This window comes from Myotis yumanensis, unplaced genomic scaffold, assembly GCF_028538775.1.
Source record: "Myotis yumanensis isolate MYYU_CA2020_CCGP unplaced genomic scaffold, mMyoYum1.0.hap1 SCAF_1, whole genome shotgun sequence".
NCBI classification, from domain to species: domain Eukaryota; kingdom Metazoa; phylum Chordata; class Mammalia; order Chiroptera; family Vespertilionidae; genus Myotis; species Myotis yumanensis.
This window is the reverse complement of record NW_027223752.1, coordinates 62880202-62895539: the sequence shown is the minus strand read 5'-3', so window position 1 is coordinate 62895539 and position 15338 is coordinate 62880202. Positions and strand designations below refer to the sequence as shown.

The 15338-nt window shown below is 36.1% G+C and overlaps 1 protein-coding gene across 3 annotated transcripts in view; it reads right to left on the bottom strand.

Moving 5' to 3' along the window:
• The window catches only part of DMXL2 (Dmx like 2), a 156388-nt gene that overhangs the window by 77779 nt on the left and 63271 nt on the right, over positions 1-15338 (bottom strand). For all 3 annotated transcript variants that reach the window (XM_070422857.1, XM_070422866.1, XM_070422876.1), the window contains exons 7-13: positions 14762-14940; positions 12341-12524; positions 8283-8457; positions 4738-4974; positions 3995-4266; positions 2281-2977; positions 1819-1940 (exon numbers count right to left, since the gene is read on the bottom strand). In XM_070422857.1, the coding sequence (XP_070278958.1) occupies positions 1819-1940; positions 2281-2977; positions 3995-4266; positions 4738-4974; positions 8283-8457; positions 12341-12524; positions 14762-14940 (1866 nt within the window). The remainder of the gene's footprint in view (positions 1-1818; positions 1941-2280; positions 2978-3994; positions 4267-4737; positions 4975-8282; positions 8458-12340; positions 12525-14761; positions 14941-15338) is intronic.

Here is a 15338-nt window from a genome sequence, read left to right as displayed (position 1 = left end):
ATTGTCAAAACACAATAGTATTTAATGACAGAGGCCATAAGACTGCGATATAAGAAACCTAACCAGAGTCAGATGTAAAAATTCAAGGGTACAAGATAGTTGTCATCAAATATCTGAGGTGAATATAGGAAAAGAACTTTAGACTTATTCTAAATGGAAGTAGGACTAATGAATAGAATTTAAGAAATACAAATATAATTCTGATAGAACAGTGAGGGTAATTCAGACAGAATGAGCTGCCCTTAGAGTTAAGTTTTCTTTTTTGGAAGCCAGATGACAAATTGTCAGAATGTGGTAGAGGGGTATATAAAGCATCAGATGGCTGGTTAAACTAAATGACCTTTAAAGTATCTTTTGACTCTATAATTTTAAGATGCTAAACCTTTGGCTCCATCCAGTTCAAGTTGTTTTCTCACTGTTGCTGGAACAAGCCTTATTTATACATATACTTTCCTATATCCACACTTACTATCAGGCCATTCTCTCACTCAGGCAAAAAAAAAAAAAAAAGAATTTTTTCTAAATATTATCCAGCCATCACAAATAAATCCAAATACTGTCCTTAATGAAGACTTCTATGCCTACCCTAAACTGATATTTCTATCCTCTGAATTATAAAATACTCTGGTGCCATCTGTTAAACAATTAATTACAAACAGTCCTCAGACACTTTTTCTGCCTTAAACTGCTATTTAACTTTTTATTAATAACTAGTAGCTCTGCGCACGAATCCGTGCGCCAGTAGGTCGCTGCCGCCCTCCTGTAGCTCCCTCCAGCCCCCTCTCCCCTGCCCCCACTCATAGCTTGCTGCACTGCCCCCTCCTGTAGCTCTCCGCCACCCACCTGTAGCCAGTAGCTCGCTGCCGCCCTACTGTAGCTCTCCGCCCGCTGCTCTGCTCTCCTGTAGCTCCCCCCGCACCCCTCCCCATAGCTTGCTGCCCTGCTCCCTCCTGTAGCTCTCCGCCGCCTGCTTGTAGCTTGCTGCCCCAACCTCCTGCTGATCCGTGATCCAGTCTACACTGTTAGTGGTTACATAACAAGCATTTGCATATTACATCTTTATTATATAGGATTTCTACCCTCAACTAAATTAAAAGCTCTTAAAGGCAGACACTGAAACTTATAGTCTGTGTCCCCTACACATTTAGAGGCACAAAGTAGACACTCAAAAAGTCTCTGTTTTTAAATATAGGAAAAAATTTTATTAGAAGAGTTGTTTTATAAAGAGCATGTTTTTATAGGTAAACTAGAAGCTCAGCGAAATCACGTGGCCCCGCCCACCTGTGCTGGTCTTTGGTCGTTACAGTATTAGGGCCAGAGGCCTTTTATAATATAGATAGACAATCCACTATTCAAATCTGAATATTAACTAATAGACGTAATTTCTAGTTCATATGCAGAACTACCAGAGATACTGCCTCCCACTGATGATATATTCCAACCATAGCACTTTTTAAAATAATCAATCAAGCTAAAAAAAGTCAAATGTTCTAACCTTAACACAGACGTTAGTAAAGCTGCCTTAAAAAGACTAACAGAACCAAACTAAAAAGTAAAAAATGTCAAAAAGAAATTGTCATATTTTAGAAAAAGAAAAATTTATTTCTTTAAATGTAAAATGTATTGATGTGTGATGTGTAGACTATAATTTTAATTCATGTACTTCAGAACACAAATTTAAAAAAATGAATTTGTCATACAGAGCCCAGAACATATGCTCATTTCCTAACCACCAACAAATAAAGATCCTAGACAAAGTAAAAAAAAAAAAAAATCTTATCAGCTTAGCTATATTAATAAAGTTTAGTAAATACTTACTGAAGATTCTGGATCTGACAATTCATCTAGCAATTTCCTTGCATCTACCACAGCTTGATAGAGTCTGAGATTTTTGCCATCAGAAGCAACAAAGCAAGCACTTGCAGAATTGCAGTATGTGCCTGAAAAAGTAAACACTGGCATTATAATGTAGATTATCATTAGCTAAAGTATGAGAAACAATATTCATACTTTTCTTTTTAGGCATAATCATGGTCAAGATCGTAATTAAGCACATATAATAAATGGATAAAAAATTACTGGCAAAAAATTTCAAGAGAAACTTGATTATGAGAGGGAAAAGATTAAAAACAAATGTCTAGAAATTCTAAACATAAGTCTGATCCCTACATTCTGAATACTTATTTAAAATCCCCCTAATAATGACAAGTATAAACCAGTTGGTGGATAACAAATAACAGTTTAATGCTTTTATTAAGTTCACAATTAAAATGAACTTACCAAGACAATAGCTGGGAATCAGAGTTGGAAGCCAAGCTACATTAGAGAAGGCTGAAGTATGTAAAGAGTTAATTCGAGCCAATTCTGATACTCCTCCAGTGTATGACAAAGGTCCTATTGGGTCTACACGCCATAGAATAAGTTCACTGTAGATTGCATTTGGGTCATGAAATGTACGAGTGGCTGCATTTCTAAGAGGTTGTTTCGAAGAACCTTTTGTATGTTTTACAGGATCCATTATCCTACTCAATTTATTGACTGAGTCCCATTGACAATCTGAGTCAGGAGTCAACAAAGCATTATGATGAGATGATGTCAATAACAGTGGTAAAACTGAATGACATGCCAGGTCATTGAGGTGAAATCGATGACCACAATATCTAAATTTGTGAGATACAGTTAGAACAGTGGTAAAAGCAGACTTATCAGCAAAAGTGACTGCCCACTGATTTAAAGAACCATCTATGTGTTTAGAGACCATCATTACTGTGGGCGCTAGAATGTTCATATTTGTATTGTGTGATCTATAGTGTGACTGTGATCTGTGAGGACTGCCTACAGCCATCATGTCTTGGTATAGCAGAGTGGGGTGAGACTCTTTTGTAGCATTTATGCAGGCATACATCATGATATTTTTACTAAGAGAGCTTGCATCACCAGAAGGAAATGCAACAGGAATCCGAGAAGAAAAAGAAACCTGAAAAACACAAGAACATGATTAAGTGTAAGTAGTCTGCGCCTCCTCTCAAAGTCTTCCAAAAATTTTCTATTTTCAAAATGCCAAATCTAAGCTTCCTAGCAAAAACTATAATTTCAACTTTTTATGGTCTAATCCAGTGATGGCGAACCTATGACACGCGTGTCAGAGGTGACACGCGAACTCATTTTTTTGGTTGATTTTTCTTTGTTAAATGGCATTTAAATATATGAAATAAATACCAAAAATATAAGTCTTTGTTTTACTATGGTTGCAAATATCAAAAATTTTCTATATGTGACACGGCACCAGAGTTAAGTTGGGGTTTTTCAAAATGCTGACACGCCCAGCTCAAAAGGTTCGCCATCACTGTCATAGTGTAAGAGAAGACTGAAGGAAAAAAATTTCAAGTGCCTTACCTACACAAATAAATGACCACAACCACATCTAAACTTCAAAAAAATAACAGATAAAGCTAGCTAGACTTAGTTAATATACTCAGGGGGTGAGAGGAGGGGGCTCATCCTGAATCACATTTTTAGGGTAATTTCTTACTTTATTCAAAATACTGCAAAAAATATCAACATACCTATATTCAAATACTCAGTATCACATTTCAAGCCCAATTCATTTTACTTTGAACTATTCAAGCTTGCAATGTAAGTATTCTTTTCTCAGTTGCTTATCAAAAACAAAATCTTTGCCCTATCAGGTTTAGTTCAATGGATATAGAGCATCAGACTAAAGGATCCCAGGTTCAATTCTGATCAAGGGCACATGCCCAGGTAGCAGGCTTGATCCCCAGTAGGCGGCGTGCAGGAGGCAACCAATCAATGATTCACTCTCATCATTGATGTTTCTCTCTCTCTCTCCGTCTCCCTTTCTCTCTGAAATCAATAAAAATGTATTTTTTTAAAAAATCTTTGAGTAATTCTGAAAACCTGTTAAATCTGCATATAATCTGCTTCCTTTTATAGTTATATAAAATGTATTAATTGTTTTGTCAATAAAATATACCTGGACTTGTCTAAATATTCCAGGATTATATTCATCCAAGTACTTTATGTGCCACACTAGAAAGGTACCATCTACAGGGTGTATAGTAAAAAGCATGTCAGGATTCTTATTCCATTCAGTTAGCAGCATTTCAATCTTCCGATCAAGCAGCACAGTAGGTAGTGGCATTGGTGCACTAGACCATGAAGAGGTTCTAGGACTTCCCTCTCGTTCTCCATCTTCATGTTCTGATGATCCTGTACCTGCCTCAGATTCTCTGTCCAGGGATAACTCTGAATCAGAAAATAACTGTATCAATCAATACATACAAGTTTTAATACACACTACTAATACTATAAAAATTCATTTATGTACTAGACTGCAAATAAATAGCATACCGTCTTTAGAAACTATAAGTTCCTTTTCAAAATTATGGTCAAGAAAAAAAGCAAAGAAGGAAACTATTTTCTGGTCTGAATGGAAAATTACTATACTTCTTACTTTGGATAAAATCAAAATTTAATTCAGACTACCATTATAACCATTAGCAAAATCTATTCCCTAAAAAGTGATATGGCTTCCAAAATAACACAATACTCAAAGCAATATATTATAACAAAACATATGATGCTCAGTAAATATTTGTTGAATGAATGGAAAAGTCAAAAGGAAGGAGAGCAGAAAGAAAGAATTACAAACTAAAAGTAGCACCACAAAGAGTTGTTACTTTGAAAAAAAGAAAAACCTGAATATAAGATACTAACCATGGTCTAGTTTCATATGTAAACCCCTCTCTCTTTCCTCCTGTGAATGCTCCTCGTCTTCTTTATCTGCATCGCTTTCATGATCTACCTGCTTTTCAGAAAGTTTTCGTAACTCCTGCATAAATATTTCAGTAGATAATGTAAAATGAAATTCCTTGTTGTTTAACCAATGAACCACAAAGCCACCATTTCCATCATCGATGTTAAATACAGTGCCAACCAAGGCACTAGGAATATCTGTGAAAACAAAAAAGATTTCAATATGAATTTTTAATGGTTTTAAAAATACTGTAAGTGCTGATAAAGATCAATTCCATACCTACACAGAAAAAAGAGCTAAACAAGTCAACATAACTCTAGCAGGATTTGTAAAAAATTTAACTGAATTTAATGATAAATATAAATATTAAGAACTAATGACACAGACTTATATGGAATTAAATTACTAATTAAATATCAAATACACCAAATGTACAAACCTTTATTGAATCCTGGTTTGGGGACCGAAGAACAAAAAGCTAAACAGAAAAGCAACTATAAAAGACATTGCTGAGATATCTGGAGTAATTTAAATTTAAATATGAACTGAATATTAGAGGTTATGGAATTACTTCTCATTTTCTTAAGTATAATAATGATATTGTGATTATGTGAAAGAATTTCCTTATTCTTAGAAGACACTTGCTAAAGTATATATTGGTGATGTACCATGATATGTGTCACTTATGTTGAAAAGATTCAGAAAAAAATTTACACAGAGGGCAGGGACAGACTAGAGAGGTCAATGCAGGAAAAAGGGGGACTATGTAATACTTTTAACAACAAAGATTTTTTTTTTAAAAGAAAAAAATTTTACATACACGTGCCCACATATATGATTCCACACCCATGTGCTCACACAAACATAAACATATATGTGTGTGTATACAAACAGAATAAAGCAATTGTTGCAAAATGGTATCAATTGTTGAATCAAAAAGGAAGAACTGAGTGTTCACCATACTATTCTTCCAACTTTTCTGAATATTTGAAACTTTCCTAAAAATTTGGGGGGAAATAATGACAAGGAAGAACACAGGAAGGCAGGCAAAATTCTAAGTATATCAGGTTTTCTCCAATTGAGGTAACTGAAATTCATGATATAAATTATTCATATAAAATAGTATAACTCAAAAAATTAATCTCTTTAATTCCAATGTACATTATAAATAATCTATTCAACAGAAAGAAAAAAAACCATTGTCCTCTATTTAAAAAAAGAGAAAATCTAAAGATAAGAGTACAGAATATTCTAGTAGTGTTCTATTAATAAATATCTTTGTTAAATAAGCTCCATGTTGTTCTTTCTTGCCAATTCCTGGATGGCAGTCCTGGTTTTCTGAGTAAAATAAAACAAATCATGTAAAAGAAGACTTGTAAATTAATCTTATAAACCAGTACCTCCCATATGTACCTATGTAGTATTCTTGCTAAAAATGTTTAACCTAACTCTTATCATGAACAAATACTCAAACAACTGCAAGACATGAGAGATAACTTTTTTGAGACTGAGAGACTATTTTTGACAACTGAGACAGAGGGACTATTCTAGTTTAGAGGAGCTTAAAAATAAATAACAATCAAATACATTAAAAAAAAGAATTGACTTTAAGAAATAAAACCAAAAACATTAAAAAAAAAGAATCGACTTTAACACTTCGGTGTGGGGTGAATTTCCCGCCAAAATATAAGATGGCGCGGGCAATTATTTAGGTTTCCCGCGCAAAATCAGGGATTTTTATGATACCTATTACCCCAATGGGTATGAAACGGTTCGCATACGCAGGTAGGTATCTTTGTGAACGGCAAACAAACAAATATTTGGTAATACGCAGTTACAATCGGCCCGAGTTTACACGTTTCCCGCACTCCACCGCAAATCTATATGAACCGAGTTAAGACGGCTCCCGCGGAGTACTCGCAATTCACGCGAGCCGACTTAACTCGTTTCCCCCACTCCAAGTGTTAATATAAGCTATATATTTGATGATATTATTTTATCCATGTTCCTTGCATGTGATAACCATACTATGGTTAGGGAAGAAACTCCTCTTTTTTAAGAAGACGTATTTTGAAATATTTATGTAATGTTGTAAAATATTTAGGAATGAAGGATAATGTCAGTGACAACTTTACTTTCAAGTGGTTCAGCCAAAACTGTGGGAGGAGGGAGCAAAGACATATATGGGCAGAAGAGGGAGAATAAAAGCATACATATAAGATGGTAACTGATGAGTTTGGGTAAAGGGTATATGGATATTTGTTGTACTATGCTTTCGGCTTTACTATGGGTTCAAAAATTTTCCTGAAAAAAAAAAGGTGGAGAAGAGTCCTATAGTACAAAGTTATTTGCATTTAGCAATCAACTTGGTCACCCTAGATGTTACGTTGTATTTACATACACTAACTACAAATGCATAATGTTAGATATTTTTTTCAAAATGATGAACATATGCAGTCCTTAGACTCAAGTGATATGAAAATCATCTATCACAGGGAACAATCCTTCTATCTTATTCCATTTCATTAGAATAGTGTGTACAGTTAAAAAGCCAAGCTTTCTAATATGCGTTGAGTTTACTGCATACTATCACTAATTGCATTTTGCTTAAAGTTACAACTTCATGACAGTAATGCAAGGTTCTTTTTAAAAGGTTAAAAATTTAGCCTGGCTGGTGTGGCTCAATGGTTAAGCATCGACCCATTAACCAGGAGGTCATGGTTCAATTCCCAGTCAGGGCACGTGCCCAGGTTGCAGGCTCCATCCCTAGTGTGGGGCATGCAGGAGGCAACCGATCAATGATTCTCATCATTGATGTTTCTATCTCTCCCTCTCCCTTCCTCTGTGAAATTAATAAAAATATTTTTTAAAATGACTACAACTTTATATAACTATAGTTCTACCTGCAATGTAATGAAATGTATAGGCCTTCTCATATGTTTTTCAGGCAGAAAGAAAACAATGCCCTTAAAGAAAAGCTTTCAAATACGCTTTTGCCAACACTGGACCTGCGTCAAAATACTTCTCAACCACATGGGACAAAAAAGCAAAAAGAAAATATCAAGGTTAAAGGAAAAAATATCTTTCCCTAGACAGCTCTTTCTTGTAAGACAAGAAAGTCTATGGAAGTAGAAAACAAGACATGCTGAGACACAAGGAAAAGTATTCAAAAATATATTTAGATCGTTATAAAGAAGAGTTGAGTAGAAAGAATAACAGTGAAAACATAAAAAGGGGATAAATCACAGTAATTAACCAGGCTGCCACCACTTGTGCTCCCAAGTTCAAATAAAGTTCACTTTACTGAGAACCCTTGCTGTATTCTAGACAGAAAAAAGTGCTCAAAATACTTACCTGAAGTTATTCCCTGAGAATCACATAATCTATATTTAAGACAAAATGGAATATTAACATAAAGAACAGGTTATAAAAGTAGTCTCACTTTTTTATTTATTTACCTTATTTCAGCATATTTATAAGAAAGAAAACTTTTACTGTCCTTTACCTGTGGCAGGATTGATGCTCGCTGCAATGTGAAAATGGCACAGTGCATTTGCATGATGGGAAATGTGTCTTTGTACTTCATGCGTTGTCATCTGATCAGGCATTAATTCAGTGTGAGTTACAAGAACAGAAGACCTCCTTTGTCCTTTTCTTAAATTTTTCAAATGGTGTATTGTCTAAAATAGAAAAATAATTGTTAAATCCAACTTTCAGAAGTCTAGTAAGTGCCGATCTAAGTACTTTTTATTAAGGATTTTATGATTTTCTTCTCTGTAAAACCTGATATTTTAAAGGAAACTCTCTCCACTACAGTAGAACAATTCAAAATGTAGTCTCCATAGTTCTTGCATATTTTATAGTTCAAGGCAGAAGTAGCTGCTCAAAAATACTTAATATTATCTATAAAAACCCCTATTAAGATTTGGAGTACAGAGTCTAGTTTTTTCAGGATATCCCAGTATTGACATGAAATTTACTGTTCATAAGAGGAAAAAAGTTTTCCAAGTCTTGCCCTAACTGGTTTGGCTCAATGGATAGAGCATCAGCCTGCAGAATGAAGGGTCCCAGGTTCGACTCCAGTCAAGGGCACATGATGAGTTGTGGGCTCAATCTCCAGTAGGGGGCGTGTAGGAGGCAGCTGATCAATGATTCTCATCATTGATGATTCTATCTCTCCCTCTCCCTTCCTCTCTGAAATCAATAAAAATATATTTAACAAATTTTTTTTTCCAAGTCTTCCTACCAGGAAGAATATTTCTCCCCGAACGTCTCACTTAGAACTAAACAGTCAGTCAAACAGTCTACTTTATGATCTCTATTACAAAGAAGAGGGTACAAAAATACAGAATAACAAGGGGAACCTAGCCAGGAAAGACCTCATGATAGTGACCAATGAGATCTGTTTAAATTGAGATATGTCTATATGAAAAAATTCTCTACTAACATACGGGATCATATGAAGTATTTTGACATGGGTCCCTATCATTCATTCTCTGCATGATTTCTTCTCCATACCATAACTCACCCTCACAGTACTTCCTTATTTTGTCATATTGTCATGCTGTATAATAATTTCCCCTTCTTTTCCATTGTTCCTCACATTCACTCAAATAAAATGAAGCATCATCTCAAGTCTTTCTCCATTAAAGTAACACATCTTGTCCTTTCTTTTAATTTCCACAGCCCTTCTCTCTTTTCATATGGAAAACAGTATCAGTTCTAATGTGTGTCCTCCACCTCTGGTCTCCCTCCTAAGGAGTTGCTTATTTCTTTGACAATAGGGTGAAGGTGGGTATTAGAGACTTCCTGCTCCACACTGCTTATCAAATTATTTTCACTCCATCTTTGACATTTATCATTAGTTTTAATTAGATTGGCACAGCTGGTGTAATACTGGCTGCTTATTTTCTCCTAGGAATGCAGTTAGGAGTTTCATAGGAAAGGATTTCAGAAAGCAAAATAACTTGTAAGTCAGATAATTAGGCTTTTACTATTAAAAGCAATTTTAACATTATTAAAGTGTAGCAAAATTTGCCAAGCCACAGATTATACATGTTTACTTATATTTTTGCTTTTATTTTATACTAGAGGCCCAATGCATGAATTTGTGCACTGGTGGGGTCTGGCCAGCTTGGCCCCAATGGGGGTGGATCAGGGCCAGGCCTTTTGGGGAGAGGAGATGGTGTGAGGTTGGCTGGCTGGCCCGTCCCGATCAGGGCCCGATATGGGCCGGGCCAACTGGGGGAAGGGGCCGCAGGCGATTGGCCAGTGAGCCCCGCCCCCAATTGGGGGGGCCGATTAGGAGTGGGGCTGGCCATGGGGAGGGGCTATGGGCCAGCCAGCCCTGCCCCTGAATGGGGTGTGGGGACCTATCAAGGGCCAGTGGCCTGGCAGAGGGGCCATAGGTAGTTGGCCAGCCAGCCCTGCCCCTGATTGGAGTGGGGGGGCCGATCGGGGGCAGAGCTGGCTGGGGGGAGGGGCCGCAGGCTGAATGGGCTGGTGAGGGCCCATTGCGGGTGGGACCAGCCAGCGGGAGGGGCCACAGACACTTGGCCTGCTTGTCCTGACCCTGATCGGGGTGGGGGGGCTGATCTGGGATGGGGCCAGGTGAGGGGGAGGGGCTGAAGGAGGTTGGCTGGCCAGCTCTGCCCCCTATTGGGGTGCGGGGGGGCAATCGATGGGGCCAGCCCCCCTGCCGTCGATCGGGGTGGAAGAGGCCGATCAGGGACAAGGCCAGCTCGGGGGAGCGGCCATGGGAGGCTGGCCGCAGTGGGCATCATAGCAACCGGTCGATCTGGTCGTTATGGCATTCCAGTTGCTAGCTTTTTATATATATAGTTAGATAGATAGATAGATAGATAGATAGATAAATAGATAGCAGTTAGTAATTCAATTTAATGAACACTTATAAAACAATATATTAAGTACAAAGAAGTCTAAAATCTCTTAGTCTCTAAAAGCTCATATATAATTAAAAGATAAAATATGTTACATAAGTATAAATTACTGTAACTATGTAGTAAATAAATTAAGCACTTTTCCCACTAAATGAAAATCAATATCAAAGCAAATGTAACTTTAACTGTTCTGACTTTTGCTTTTAATTTCATTTATGCTTTAAATGTTGAGGAAAAAAACGTATAAATAGCACCCGATCACAGCTCATTTCAGAGCAGGCCTACTTTATATAAAACTTTTACCTACAACATCCTTAGCCAAACCCAAGTAATAGTTTAGCTTGCTGAAACAGCAAACCATTTTGTCTGTGCAACCACTAGAGTGTTAATAGAAATGTACAATCTATAATAATAAAAGCATAATATGCTAATTAGACCGGACATCCTTCCAAATGACCTTCTGGACGAAGCCAGGGCTGCAGCCACGGGATCGAGGGATCCAGGTAGCCGCCGTGGCTGCAAGGGAGGGATCCAGTCAGCCACCGCGGCTGCGGAGGCCTACTCTTGCACGAATTTCATGCATCAGGCCTCCAGTTTATATATAATCAGCAATGTAGAGAGGTAACACATTAAATTTAAAAAGCAAGTTATAAAACTATTTTAAAATAGGTCTCAATCTTGTAAATAAAGAAAAGTACACATATACACATAACTGGTAGAGTGGCATTACAAATTGCATATTTTTCCTTTTCATAACCTAATTATAGAATAAGCACATATTCTTTATGTAATAAAAACAGTCACATGAAAAATTAAGAAAATCAGTAATTAAGTTTACTAAAATAAATTTCTGGTAATTTCTAATAATGCGTTTTTCTCATTTTATTCTCTAATCACAATGGATACAACAGTTTACGCTATATTATAAATAATTTAATTTCTTAGAAAGCACATCTATTTCATATGTATTACATTTAAGTATTGGAAAAATATTAAACTTTCCACACTTCACTTACACCTAATATCATAACTTTATTCTTAAGAATCAAGTCATTTTAAAAATTAAAACAATAAAAGTAAAATTTAACCCTCATGAAACAAGCAAAATATTTTTAATTATGACTAATTTCAAGAAAAAGTAAAGCTACATTTAGATGTTTTACTAATCAAAGCTGCTTACTCCAGTAGATTTTCACATTTGACACTAAAAATGAAAGAATTAAGCCGGAACCGGTTTGTCTCAGTGGATGGAGCGTCGGCCTGCGGACTGAAGGGTCCCGGGTTCGATTCCGGTCAAGGGCATGTACCTGGGTTGCGGGCACATCCCCAGTAGAGGATGTGCAGGAGGCAGCTGATCGGTGTTTCTCTCTCATCGATGTTTCTAGCTATCTCTCTCCCTTCCTCTCTGTGAAAAATCAATAAAATATATTTTTTAAAAAAAATGAAAGAATTAAAATTATATTATTTACCTAGATTATATGTCTGATCATTACTATCTGTAGTTGATTTCTAAGTGGTATAAAGAGTAATTTAACAAGCACAAAATAAGTGAGATTTCTCTGCTATTAATTTTGTCATTACATATACCATATGCATTATCTGATCTCAGTTTATAGGCACACATATCTTTAAAATTCATTTACCATCTTAAACAATATAATACCTCTAGAGCGTGTTGTATTCTGTCTTTGTGTTTCCCAGCATGAGTAAGGTTGCCGGCAATGCTGGAAGTGGTGGTCTCACAAATCTGCTCACCCAAGAGACAGTCTTCTGGTAACAAGGTTTCTGCCCAGAGCCGGCAGACACCATCAAGGCATGAAGTTAACAACACATTACAGACAGAACCTCTAATGACAATGAGAAATAAACAAAGGTAACTTGGAATATCAACACCATCAATTAATTAAAGGCTATTAATACTTGGCTCTTCACATATGAAGATGACTTTAGTGTCAAACTAATAGTATGACTTATGGGTAGTTATTTTTCCAATAATGGAATGGATTTCCACTATTTCACACTTTCATCAAACCCCATTTATCACCTGCTCATACCTGCAGGGTGGGAAGTTGGATATAGAACTGCAATCAATTACCATAAAATAGGAACAAGCTATCTTTCCCTGACATTCTTCTTAATTCATTAAAATCACGCCTCAAACAGCTAAGCTAAGTGACAATACAGTATTCTTCCAATTGCTTTAAAAATCACACTGTATGGGAAAAAAAGTGGTCAATTAGCTTGAAATCATACACAGTATTGCTGTGATCATCACAAAAATTAGGAAATGGTCTTGACAAAGGAAACCGAAGTTAATGCCAGATTACACATGTGCTGCTTTAAAAACTAGGCTCTAGAGAAACATTAATATCTTCCAAACAAAACAAAACAAATAGCAAAAGAAAACCTAATCATTACAAATTACAGAATGACCATAATAAAAGATCACTAAAAGTAATTAAACTATGTGACTTAGGGCAGCAGCTACATCATTTTGCAACACCCTTCTTATAATCTAAATAATTATAAATAGGTAAAAAAATAAGCATCTTCACAATAAAACTGTAAAGAGAATATCATTTCAAATTACAAATCAATTTCCATTATAAGCAAAAATGTCACAGCATCAAGCAGCTTAAGTGACTTAATACTTTGTCATGAAAGAACAACGAAAAAATTCTCCCTTTTAAAAAATGCTTACATAGAATCTCAAAGGGAGAGTGTTTTTCAAATGTTTTCAATAGATGCAAATAATTAAGAAGAATAAACCTTTCATTCAGATTCCAAAAATGTATAAATTCCCCATGTTATCATTTACTGAGCATCTCTACGTGTGCTGTATTTCCCATCAGTTGTAAACAGACTTCAGATATATTTAGCAGATGAAATAACCCTCCTTCAAGAATAAATACAGATTTCTAAGCAAGCTTTTATAGAACTGTGTATATTATACAGGAATCATTTGCATGAGCTGTTTCGTAGTTTATTTAACTTCTAAATACTTTCGAAACATGCTGTAACAATGAGGAAAAACCTATAATAATAAATCCTTTAAGGTCTTGCTGATAGCCCTAAGAAATACCTGGCCACTTGATTCACTGTATATGACATGCTTCCCCACCATGTGTATTACTGGCAGTTTATTTATGTTTTATTTCCCCTCAATGTGTGCTTTCCTGTTACTTGCAAACATTTCCTTCTTAGAATGCTCAACTACTGCTGTTAACAATACCAGCTAACACTAAGTACATACTATGCACAAAGGCCTATAATAAGCATTCACATACACTAACAGATTGTAGTCTCACAATAACTCCTGAGGTAGGTACTACCCTTATTCTACAGAGAGAAAAACTGAGGCATAGAGAACTTCAAAAATTTAGTAGCCCTGACCAGTGTGGCTCAGATGGTTGGAGCATTGTCCCATACACCAAATGGTGGCAGTCAATAAATAAATATATATATATATAAAAATTTTTTTAATATATTTTATTGATTTCAGAGAGGAAGGGAGCGGGAGAGAGAGATAGAAACAGCAATGATGAGAGAGAATCATTGATTGGCTGCCTCCTGCTTGCCCCTGACAGGGGATTGAGCTCTCAACCTGGGCATGTGCCCTTGATTGGAACCAAACCTGAGACCCATCAGTCCGCAGGCCAACGCTCTATCCACTGAGCAATAAAAATATATTTTTTAAAAAGGTGGCGGGGCTCAATTCCTGATCAGGGCACATACCCAGGTTGTGGTTTCAATCCCTAGTCAGAGAGCACGTGCAGAAGCTAAACGATCGATGTTTCTCTCACATTGATGTTTCTCTCTCTCTCTCTCTCTCTCTCTCTCTCTCTCTCTCTCTCTCTCCCTTCCTCTCCCTAAATATCAATTTTTTAAAAATTAAAGAAAAAAATGTTAGTCAAAAGTTCATGAAGCTAGTAACAATAGCAGCAGGATCTGAATTCAGGCAGTTGACACCAGAGCCTATGCTCTTAACTGCCACCATGTCAATGCAGTAAAAAGAACATTGTTTTCATTATTTTTATAAACATGTAAGTATACAAATGGAAGTTATATGATACATTTATCTAACCTGGGCATATACTTGCTAGTTTTACGCCATGAAAAACCTGTCACAGTTCGAGGATGTGCCAAATAAACAAAGGAAAATTGGGTAGATGCCTGTCTCCTTTTCACTTCGTGATGATCCTGAGGTATAATTGAAGACTTCCATCCAGTCATAGGATACCATACTTTCAAAAGACAATCATCCTGCAAAGAATATACAGGTCAGCATAAAATTAATTTACACATACATAATTCAATACTTAAGTGGTTTGAAGAAGGTTTAAAATTAAGCTATATATATAAAACACTAATATGTGATACATATTACAAAATTAATGTTTACTATATGTGTATAGTATAAAACCAAATCTAAAACGATATTATTCTAAAGAATACTATTCTTGAAAAATAAAAGGACCATTTACTCATCATTATCAATCTTCTCTGCATAATGGTAGTTTCTCAAATAGAGGCTGATGCCAAGTTCCACCATTTAAATATACATGGGTAACTTTAGAGGAAAGATTCTGAAACCAGATGCTAGCCCCTTGAAAAAGATAAAGAATAAGAAAGATGCTGTGTTATCAGCCGCTGTTATCATC